At 41.7% G+C, this 12521-nt stretch overlaps 1 protein-coding gene across 1 annotated transcript in view; it reads left to right on the top strand.

Annotated features, from left to right (window-relative positions):
• The first annotated feature begins 337 nt into the window (after positions 1-337).
• LOC124551257 (MD-2-related lipid-recognition protein-like) overlaps positions 338-12521 on the top strand; it is a 50647-nt gene continuing 38463 nt past the window's right edge. Inside the window, exon 1 of the mRNA XM_047126257.1 lies at positions 338-509. Within this exon, the coding sequence (XP_046982213.1) occupies positions 425-509 (85 nt within the window). The 5' untranslated portion in view covers positions 338-424. The remainder of the gene's footprint in view (positions 510-12521) is intronic.

The raw sequence follows: 12521 nt of genomic DNA on the forward strand, positions 1-12521 counted from the left end.
TCGTGCCAGATCATTATATACACGAAAATCCTTAGCCTTCAGAGATTTAATTATTGATTTTGATACGCTTAACTACTGCTTGTTCTGTGTACAGACTAAATAACATGGCGGAGAGGCTGTGCTGCCCCACTCGCTCCCCAATGAAGTAAGAAAAGCAGTAACCAAGTCGTTCATTAGTTTATAACGAGCCGGTGTTTGTAAGGGGAGATGCACCTTCGGTTGACTTCCTGGCAGGTCGTTGGCGACCGATCACGCCATGTGAGTCAGTGCCCGTCTAACAATGGCGCCCACTCACCTTTCTTGTGGCGACGGCGCCGACTGTCGTCTGTCACAGACAGCGGAAGATCGCGTGGCGTGACGTCACGTCTGTAATGGCGGCGCCGCAGCGTCCTGCCAGAACCACAGCAGCTGCCCAGTAGTCAACATGTGGGTGCCAGCTCTCCTGCTAATGATGACCGCAGCCTCCGTCGCCGGCGAAATCGTCGAGTTCCTCCAGTGCCCCGATTACAGTGAGTGTCCACGCATTATTTACTGCCCGCATTCTGCCTACACATTCTCCCAGAAGAGAGTTATACAGGTCATGCAGAAAGTTAAAAGACGTCCGTGGAGAGCTATACAAGTCCGAAACCATTTAATTTTACTGGTAAACACTTTCTGGAGATCTGATAGTGTGATTCTCATGTATGCAGCTATTTCAGTTTTTAAGTCGCAAGGCGTGTGTGGGCGATTGCTATATCCTTCAGATTTTGCTGCTCCCCAAAGAAATAAGTCTGGTGGATCGAGGGGACCACAGGTTTTTGAGCTGAAACGTTCCCCAAAAAAACTCATAGAATTAGCTGTACGTCCAGTAGTGCCACCTTGTTGAAGCTGAGTGGTTGATTTCCTCCACCTTTAGCCGGCCAGTCAAATAGTGGATCGTTAAATAATATAGTTCACCGTTCGCGGTTTCTTCGAGAAATAAAGGTCCAGTAATGGCCCATCTGGATATCCCTACCCACACTACTTTCTGGTCGTACAATGGCGTCTCAAGCACAGCACAAGCATTCTCCGTTCATCATATTCATGTGTTTTGTTACTTAGGCTAAACGAGATCTCGTGTATAGAAGAAGATATCCAGAATATGTCGTATTCCTCTCAATGAAAGACTAAAACCATTTGCAGTAACGGATTCGCTTTTCATGATCCGCGTCTTTCAATTCATGCACTGCTGTCAGTTTATACAACAATTTCAATGTTTGCCTAACAGTTTTATGCGCTGTTGCAAGCCCTTTTTTGTATTTTGCTAACTTGTACAACGATTTTGCTGGTCGCTCCTGCATATAGTTGGAAATATCCAACAGCAACTGTTCGGTTTGTTTAGGTGGTCTTAAGAGTTATTTTGTCAAATAACAATGAGCCTGTCTCTCGAAATTTCTTAAGTTGGCGATCTGCACTAAATCTGTGACTTATTGCCCTGTCGAACGAAACCCATGTTCAATAAGAAAAATATATTTCTGAATTGAAAGCAATTAACTAAACGTCTAAACATCACACATTGCATTCAATAGCTTTCATTAGTTGAACCAAACAGTTAAATACCAGGCGAGGGCAGAATAAATTAAAAAGCAATCGTTTTTCTATCAAAAAACAGTTCTGCCAACATGTGTTCTGCCGTACTTTGTTCCGAACTTTCAACGTAATCTATATTTGTAGTCCATAATCCAGTGCTCAGCGACTTTCGGAAAGCATTGTACGTGTCCTATGTTACTATATGACGTTGTCTCGTCAATGGGACGTATAGTGTGGTTATTCAGTTTTCAGAAGCAGGATCTTAATTTGAATTGGACTCGTTTGCTGTAGAAGTCAGCGTTTTGCAGGGATCTGTTTTTCGCCCAATGCTTTTCTTAACGAGCCATGTGTCACAACCCATTCACCCCAAAAACAGTGATTCACAGCTTTCTATAAAATCTGCCGGAAATGGAATCAGATTCAGATTTTGAATTGGTGTAATCTATATAATTATATAATCTATATAATTTTCGAATTTTTCCATTTACGAGAGTGTGTGAACTTGCGTCAACTACAGTTTCACTTCCTTATCTTCTTCTTTTTTCTTCCCAAACCTTCTTGATTAATACACTACATTTTTCTTCTTTTGCTCTGTCCTTTTTTTCCCTGCTGGTACTTTTTTTGAGACTTGTTCAATTTTCTTTTTCTATTTTATTTAAATTTGTTTTCAGCCCTTAATTTCTTCTTCTGAGATTTTCCATACTGTATTTTCGGTGGGAGCTTTTCTGTTATTTGGTGTCCATGTACTGTTTTCTTTTTCATAGCTAATGTGGAATCCAGTTTACAGCGGATTTCATGCAGTTTACATAGAACTAGTTTGGTTTCATCTTTGCTGTTCGTTAATATAGCCTCATCATCTAAAACACCAAGCATTTCACATTTTCTTTCCCTTCTTCTTTACACGTTGGATCTTTTAACGTGCTTTTCCCATTCCCTGATTACTTTTCTTCCTGTACAATGTTGAACAAGAGAGACGATACGCCATCTCCTTGTGAGGTTCCTGTGTGAATTGCGAATGAGTTTGTAACTTCTCCAGTGAATTTCAGTTTCGAGGCGGTTTTCGGTAATGTGTCCTGGATGATGGCTCTAATCTTTCTATCGATTTCTGGCGTTCTAGGCTCTTAAACAGCGTTTATCTTCGAGAGATACGGCAGCAACATCGACACCTGTACTAACTGTGCTACACTGAACTTCTGCAAGAGATGACCTTGTATTTTACTTTGCGATCTTCTGAAGGGTTTAATCGCTGATACGTTATTAACTGGAGTTTAATTATAACAAATCGAACCAAGAACAACGTGTTTTTCATGAATCACAGTGTTTTGTTACATTAGAGCTGCGTACTTCCATAATATGCGAATAATAACAGAAAAATAACTAAACACGCAAATACTTTAACCAACAATATGGTGGTACTCGTCACTTCAACACAACAAATCGTACCAAAGAAGACGCGTTTTAGAGAGATCCACAGTCCGCTGGAACTTAAAAACAGCTTATAGTCATAGGATGTAAGTTATAACAGAAAAACCCACCAAATATGGGCTTCAACTGAAAACGAGAAATACAATCGCGTCAATGTTAATTGTGATGCAGATAGCGTACTTGCGTCCTTGGTTCAATCTTACGTAGCACGTCGCCAAAATGTCGCAGAACTTATGCTGTGCTTCACTCAACTCGTAATGCTCCTGGTCAACATTAGCTAACTTGTACCGAATGTGGAGGGCTTAAGGAAGCATGGAACTGCTGGTCAGGGCAAACTGTTTCACAGCTACCTCGAAACCATACCTAGCTAATATGGCATACGTAATTACCGTAATTCACGGATGACTTCTTTCAGTTATGATAAATGTGAATTATTAACTCCGAATAACTGCAATTAATATTTTCTTGTGATTCGCGATGTGAATTTCTAATGTATCAGTCTTAATGTTCCAACTAAATAAACGCACTAGAAAAATAAACTGTGAATCAGAACACTCTCTCCGTCTGAACTGGCCTCGGAACGACCAACGGTACCGACCGACCGCCGTGTCATCCTGAAGCGATAGGCATCACTGGATGCGGTTTTGACATCAGTCTCCTGACTGGTTTGATACGGCCCGCCACGAATTCCTCTCCTGTGCTAACCTCTACAGTTTTTTCCCTCTACAGCTCCCTCTAGTACCACGGAAGTCATTCCCTCATGTTTAGACAGGTGTCCTATAATCTTGTCCCTTCTCCTTATCAGTGATTCCCACACATTCCTTTCCTCTTCGATTCTGCGTAGAACTTCCTGATTCATTACCTTATCAGTCCACCCAATTTTCAACATTTGTCTGTTGCACCACATCTCAAATTCTTCGATTCTCTTCTGTTCCGGTTTTCCCACAGTCCATGCTTCACTACCATACAATTCTGTTCTCCAGACGTACATTCTCAGATATGTCTTCCTCAAATTAGGCCGATATTTGATATTAGTAGACTTCTCTTGGCCAGGGATGCCTTTTTTCTATAACTAGTCTGCTTTTGGTGTCCTCCTTGTTCCGTCCGTCATTGGTTATTTTACTGCCTAGGTAGCAGAATTTCTTAACTTCATCTACTTCGTGACCATCAATCCCGATGTTGTTTCTCACTATTCTCGTTTCTACCACTTCTCGTTACCTTCGTCTTTCTTCGATTTACTCTCAACCCATACTGTGTACTCATTAGACTGTTCATTCCGTTCAGCAGATCATGTAATTCTTCTTCACTTTCACTCAGGATAGCAATGTCATCAGCGAATCGTATCATTGATATCCTTTCACCATGTATTTTAATTCCACTCCTGAACTTTTCTTTTATTTCCATCATTGCTTTCTCGATTTACAGATTGAACAGTAGGAGAGAAATGCTTCATCTTTGTCTTACAACTTTTTTAATACCAGCACTTCGTTCTTGGTCGTCCACTCATATTATTCCCCCTTACATGTAGTACATATTGTATATGACCCGTCTCTCCCTATAGCTTACCCCTACTTTTTTCAGAATTGCGAACATGTTGCCCCATTTTACATCGCCGAACGCTTTTTCCAGGTCAGCAACTCTTATGAACGTGTCTCGATTTTTCGGTTAGTCTTGCATCCATTATCAACCGCAACGTCAGACATGCCTCGCTGGTTTCTTTAACTTTCCTAAAACCAAACTGATCGTCCTCTAACACATCCTTAGTTTCTTTTCTATTCTTCCGTATATTTTTCTTGAGCAGCTTGGATGCATGAGCTGTTAAGCTGATTGTGCGATAATTCTCGCAATTGTCAGCTCTGGCAGCCTTCGGAATTGTGTGGATGATATTTTTCCGAAAGTCAGGTGGTATATCACCAGACTCATACATTCTACACACCATTGTGAGTAGTCGTTTTGTTGCCACTTCCTCCAATTATTTTAAAAATTCTGATGGAGTGTTATCTATTCCTTCTGTCTTATTTGATCTTAAGTCCTCCGAAGCTCTTTTAAATTCTGATTTTAATACAGAATCGCCTATCTCTTCTAAATCGAATTCTGTTTCTTCTTCTATCGCATCAGACAAATCTTCCCCCTCATAGCGGCTTTCAATGTATTCTTTCCACCTATCCGCTCTCTCCTCTACATTAATCAGTGGAATTCCCGTTGCACTCTTAATATTACCACCCTTACTTTTAATGTCACCCAAGGTTGTTTTGACTTTCCTGTATGCTGAGTCTGTCCTTCCGACAATCATTCCTTTTTAGATGTCTTCACATTTATCCTGCAGCCATTTCGTCTTAGCTTTCCTGCACTTCCTATTTATTTCATTCCTCAGCGACTTGTATTTCTGTATTCTTGAGTTTCCCGGAACATTTTTGTACTTCCTACTTTCATCAATCAACTGAAATGTTTCTTCGCAGTTACCTTCTTTGTACCTATGTTTTCCTTCATTGGGAAGACGGTAACTGCGAAGAAACGATGGGGAACAGAAGAAATACTTCAGTACAGCCGCGCGGGATTAACCGAGCGGTCTAGGGCGCTGCAGTCATGGACTATGCAGCTGGTCCCGGCGGAGGTTCGAGTCCTCCCTCGGGCATGGGTGTGTGTGTGTTTGTCTTTTGGATAATTTAAGTAGTGTGTAAGCTTAGGGACTGATGACCTTAGCAGTTAAGTCCCATAAGATTTCACACACATACACATACACACACACACACACACACACACACACACACATACACACATATATATACTTCAGTTGATTGATGAAAGGAGGAAGTACAAAAATGTTCCGGGAAACTCAAGAATACAGAAATACAAGTCGCTGAGGAATGAAATAAATAGGAAGTGCAGGGAAGCTAAGACGAAATGCCTGCACGAAATATGTGAAGACATCTAAAAAGAAATGACTGTCGGAAGGACACACTCAGCAGGCAGGCCTTTTTTTTTAGAGATGTCCATTCCTCTCAAACTGTACTGCCTACTGCGCTATTCCTTATTGCTGTATCTATAGCCTTAGAGAACTTCAAGCGTATCTCGTCATTCCTTAGTACTTGCGTATCCCCCTTCTTTGCGTATTGATTCTTCCTGACTGATGTCTTTAACTTCAGCCTACTCTTCATCACTATTATATTGTGATCTCGGTCTGCTCCTGGGTACGACTTACAATTCAGTATCTGATTTCGGAATCGCTGTATGACCATGATGTAGTCTAACAGAAATCTTCCCGTGTCACTGGGCCTTTTCCAAGTATACCTACTCCTCCTCTGATTCTTGAACAGGGTATTCTCTATTACTAGCTGTAACTTCTTACAGAACACAATTAGCCTTTCTCCTCTCTCATTCCTTGTCCCAAGCCCATACTCTCCTGTAACCTTTTCTTCTACTCCTTCCCCTGCAACTGCATTCCAGTCCCCCATGACTATTAGATTTTCATCCACCTTTACGTACTGTATTACCCTTTCAATATCCTCATACACTTTCTCTATTTGTTCATCTTCAGCTTGCGACGTCGGCATGTATACCCGAACTGTTGTCGGTGTAGGTTTGCTGTCGATTCTGATAAGAACGACCCTGTCACTGAACTGTTCATAGAAACACACTCTCTGCCCTACCTTCCTATTCATAACGATTCTTAATTCTGTTGTACCGTTTTCTGCTGCTGTTGATATTACCCTATACTCATCTGACCACAAATCCTTGTCTTCTTTCCACTTCACTTCACTGACCCTTGCTATGCATAGATTGTGCCTTTGCATTTCCTTTTTCAGATTTTCTAGTTTCCCTGCCACGTTCAAGCTTCTGACATTCCACGCCCCGACTCGTAGAACGTTATCCTTCCGTTGATTATTCAATCTTTTTCTCGTGGTAACCTCCCCCTTGGCAGTCCCCTCCCGGAGATCCGAATGGGGGACTATTCCGGAATCTTTTGCCAATGGAGAGATCATCATGACACTTCTTCAGTTACGGGCCACATGTCCTGTGGATACACGTTACGTGTCTTTAATGGAGCGGTGTCCATTGCATTTTGCATTCTCATGCCGTTGATCATTGCTGATTCTTCTGCTTTTAGCGGCAGTTTCCTACCGAGAGGACGAGAGTGTGTCCCGAACCTCTGTCTGCTCTTCCACTCTCTTTGACAAGGCCGTTGGCAGAATGAGGTGACCTTATGCCGGAAGTCTTCGGCCGCCAATGCTGATTATTAATCAAAATTTAAGCAGCGGAGGGAATCGAACCCGGAACCGAAGACTTCTTGATTATGACTCAAAGACGTTACCCCTAGACCACGGATGCGTTATTTTTCGGAGCCGCTGCTTCTCAATAAAGTCTCTTTTCAATTTGCCTCACAAGGGCTGAGTGCACCCCACTTGTCCATAGCGCTCGGCAGACCGCATGGTCACCCGTCCAAGTACTAGCCAAGCCCGATAGCTCGGTGATGTGACGGGAACCGGTGTTACCTCTGCGGCAAGGCTGTTGACTGAGTTAGAACACTGCTTGACAAAAACAGTGAATAAAACAGAAGGGGGACGGGGGAAAAGAAATGAAACTTGACGGGTTGAGACAGTATGCGATGTTATTTCAACGATTACAAAATCGAGTATTTACAAAGAACTTGGCAGTTTGAGCTCACTCATTACTATGACGCTGCACACCGCCTGGATGCACGCACTGGTTCTGCCAGGAAAGCTGTTGTAGCCTCTGCTGAGGTAAGCTGGTCCACACACGGTGTAACTGGTCCTGGACACTGCTGGCTCCGAGACAGAAATCACGCCGGATCTGGTGCCACACACGTTATATCAGAAGATCAAAACAAACTGCAAAATGATTTAGAAGAAATGTCGGAAGGGTGCGAAAAGTGGCAGTTGACCCTAAATAACAAAAAGTGTGAGGTCATCCACATGAGTGCTAAAAGGAACTCGTTAAAAACCTTCAACATTGCAGCGCGTCGGCAATCGTTGGTTAATACATTAAAAAACTAGAAACCCGCCTCGATTGCGAAAAAAGCACCTAGTGATAACCTAGGTTTCGGCGTAGATAACTACACCTTCTTCAGAACAATAAAACCCGCAAGTGCCTAAGAAGACCTTTGTCAATGATTAAAAGAACACCATAGCTAAAACGTATATATATGAACTCGTTAAACTTCGGTTACACGATAAATCAGTCTAATCTAAAAGCCGTAAATTCAACTAAATACCTAGGTATTACAATTACTAACAACTTAAATTGGAAGGAACACATAGAAAATGTTGTGGGGAAGGCTAACCAAAGACTGCGTTTTATTGGCAGGACACTTAGAAAATGTAACAGACCTACTAAGGAGACTGCCTACACTACGCTTGTCCGTGCTCTTTTAGAATACTGCTGCGTGGTGTGTGATCCTTACCAGATAGGACTGACGGAGTACATCGAAAAAGTTCAAAGAAAGGCAGCACGTTTTGTATTATCGCGAAATATGGGAGAGAGTGTCATTGAAATGATACAGGATTTGGGCTGGACATTATTAAAAGAAAGGCGTTTTTCGTTGCGACGGAATCTTCTCACCAAATTCCAATCACCAACTTTCTCCTCCGAATGCGAAAATATTTTGTTGACACCGACCAACATAGGGAGGAACGATCACCACGATAAAATAAGGGAAATCAGAGCTCGTACGGAAAGATATAGGTGTTCATTCTTTCCGCGCGCTATACGAGATTGGAATAATAGAGAATTGTGAAGGTGGTTCGATGAACCCTCTGCCAGGCACTTAAATGTGATTTGCAGAGTATCCATGTAGATGTAGATATCGGGGACACAACTGGCGATCTTTCTGGCCATGGGGGTACCTCAACATCAAACAGACAGGTCATAGAGATACGAGCAATGCGAGGACGAATATTATTGATCAATGGACACGAGAGGTGGCAGGACATACTGCTGTCTCGTCAGTGTTCCCTCAGTCACTACCAGTCATGACATAACGTAATACCCAAGGCTGGCCACACTGTGACGCCAGGCGTAACAACACCTCTGAGCCTCTCCGACTACTGGAGGAATGGAATCTCTTCCCAGGCGCCACCATACACGCCCACGATGATCATCTGACAAGGGGACCCTCCATACTTTACCAGGTGTACCGTATGAAATGAGCGTTTTTTTTGTGAAAATGAAACACTAATTTTGAATTGAAAAGTAAAAACATTTTATTCAAAGTACTGACTATTGCTTTCTATACATTTTGACCACCTTTCTGGCAATTTGTGGACACCACGCCAATAGAAATGTTCGTCTATTGAAGCAAACCAATCAGACACCCAATTTTCGAATTCTTCGTAGGAATCTGCCAAAGCGTGTCTCATTGATGAAAAGAAATGGTAGTCGGAAGGGGCCAAGTCTGGTGAATACGGCGGGTGGGGTAGCAGCTCCCAGCCAAGTGTTTTGATTGTATCCTGAACCAGTTTTGCTTTGTGTGCAGGTGCATTGTCGTGTAAAAAAATTACTTTGACATGTCTTCTGGCCCATTCTGGTCTTTTTTCGATCAATGCATAGTTCAAATTGATCATTTGTTGTCTGTAGTGATTAGTATTCACAGTTTCACCGGGTTTTAGAAGCTCATGATACACCACACCTTTCTGATCCCGCCAAACACACAGCATTGTCTTCTTGCCGAATCGATCTGGTTTTGCAGTCGATGTTGATGGTTTTCCCGTATTAACCCATGATTTTTCCCGTTTGGGATTCTTAAAATAAATCCATTTTTCATCGCCAATAACAATTCAATGCAAAATTGATTTCCTTTCATGTCTTTGAAGCAAAATTTGACAAATGGTTTTTCGGTTTGCATCTGTCTTTAATTCAATTCATATGGCACCCATTTTCCACACTTTTGGATCTTTCCCATAGCTTTCAAACGGTCAGAAATTGTTTGTTGTGCAACATTTAGCATTGCTGCCATTTGCATCTGACTCAAAGTATCATCTTCATCCAATATTGCTTGCAATTCGGCGTCTTCGATCTTTTTTGGTGGTCTTCCACGTTCTTCATTTCTTACATCAAAGTCATTATTTCTAAACCGTTGAAACCATCTTTTACATGCTGCTTCTGATAGAGCATGATCAGCATATGCCTCGACAAACATTCGATGCGACTCTGCAGCACTTTTTTTCAAATGAAAACAAAAAATTAATGCTTTCCGCAAATCATCAATTTCTGGTGTAAAATTCGACATTGTTAACACTATGAAAACATATGATGTTGTTTGTTCCGTGACTTGATGTATACTAAATACAGATGTCATACCAACCAAACGATGTTTCCTATCGACACATTTGTATCTTAACGCTCATTTCATACCGGTACACCTGGTAAATCACGGAGTTTGATGTTCTTCAAATATGTTGTAGAGGCACTTACCCTGAATACCTGGCCATCCGGTTTTTTAGCGACGGGCCTTGGTTTTTGAGAAAATCGATTTTGAAGTTCATTGCGAGCTTTGTATACCCGTAACATTACACATATTCCAAGCAAGTCAGCGTAGCGCAGCGGTAAAGGTTCGGCTACCGCGCTGGAGGTACCGTGGTCGAATGCTGCTCGCATATGTTTCTTTTCTGTATGCAAGAACCGTCCGGAAAATTCGGTCCTAACGTTCAAAAACGAGTAGATGAATTAACTGGGAAATACAGAAATGAAGTCGTGTCCTGCACGAAATCTGGGAAGTTCACGAAACTGGCGTACGAAGAATTTTTGCGTTCTGTAATTCTTCCGTATGTGGAACAGAAATTTTTTTTGTGCATTATCGATTCGTGGGGAGGGCAAACCGAGTCAACTTTAACCGATCATCTATTCGCAAAGCGAGCACCTGCAGCCTAGAAGAGATCCCACCAAGGCGCACTCCTTATTGCCAGCAGTGCGATGTTTATTTTTACCGAGAGGCGAAAATCTTAATGAAAATTATTCCGAATACTCTCGACTTGATGAAAGACAATAGAGAGATCGCTTCTAGGGAAGATTCGATAAAATTGCATCCGCTAATCCTACACCAGTTTAGCTCACCTAAATTTGATAGTATGATTACATATGCATGGTTCGCATCGAAATTAGCAGATGAAAGAGAAATATTTTTGAATGCAAAAGAATTGTGTTTCCCCGGTATCGCTCATGAAGAAACCGTGCAAGGTTGCTTACTTAAAATGCGCGTGAGGCTGAGAAAATTTGTGCTTCGGTTGTTTCTATGGTAAGTATAACCCACAATATTGTTCTGGCGCATCAAGCAATGTGGACGATGAAAAATAAGATTTTGTAATATTTTAAGACAGAAAAATTAATAACTGAATATATCTTCATAATTTTGCACGCCCTACAGTGTTTGTTGATATTCTTCGAAATAAAATTGAAAAATTCAGTCGATTAAAAAAAAAAAAACGAAAGTACACAAGCAGAATTTGAACACGGTACCTCCAGACAGCCCTTGTATTGTGGTCTTCAGTCCGGAGACTGGTTTGACGCGGCTCTGCTTGTTACTCTACACTGTGCAAACCTCTTCATCTCCGAGTAACTACTGCAACCTACATCCTTCTAAATCTGCTTGCTGTATTCGTCTCTTGGTCTCCCTCTACGATTTTTACCCTCCACGCTTCCCTCCAGTAGTAAAGTGGTGATCCCTTGATGCCTCAGAACGTGTCCTACCGACCTCTCCCTTCTTCTAGTCAAGTTGTGCCACAAGCTCCTCTTCTCCCCAATTCTATTCAATACCTCCTCATTAGTTATGTGATCTACCCATCTAATCTTCAGCATTCTTCTGTAGCACCACATTTCGAAAGCTTCTTTTCTCTTCGTGTCCAAACTATTTATCGTCCATGTTTCACTTCCATACGTGGCTACACTCAATACAAAAACTTTCAGAAAAGTCTCCCTGGCATTTAAATCTATACTCGATGTTAACAAATTTCTTCTCCTTGCCATTGCCAGTCTACATTTTATATCCTCTCTACTTCGACCATCATCTGTTATTTTGCTCCCCAAACAGCAAATCTCATTGACTACTTTGAGTGTCTCATTTACTAATCTAATTCCCTCAGCATCACTTGATTTATTTCGACTACATTCCATTATCCTCGTTTTGCTTTGGTTGAAATTCATCTTATATCCTCCTTTCAAGACACTGTCCATTCCGTTCAGCTGCTCTTCCAGGTCCTTTGCTGTCTGACAGAATTACAATGTTGTCTGCAGACCTCAAACTTTTTATTTCTTCTCCATGGATTTTAACTTCTACTCAAAATGTTTCTTTTGTTTCCTTTACTACTTGCTCAATATACAGATTGAATAACATCGGAGATAGGCTGCAACCCTGTCTCACTCCCTTCTCAATCACTGCTTCCCTTTCTTGCCCCTCGACTCTTATAAATGCCATGCGGTTACTGTATAAATTGTAAATAGCCTTTCGCTCCCTGTATTTTACACCTGCCTCCTTTAGAATTTGAAAGAGAACATTCCAGTCAACACTGTCAAAAGCTTCCTCTAAGTCTACAAAT

The sequence above is a fragment of the Schistocerca americana genome, chromosome 9 (genome assembly GCF_021461395.2).
Source record: "Schistocerca americana isolate TAMUIC-IGC-003095 chromosome 9, iqSchAmer2.1, whole genome shotgun sequence".
Lineage (NCBI taxonomy): Eukaryota > Metazoa > Arthropoda > Insecta > Orthoptera > Acrididae > Schistocerca > Schistocerca americana.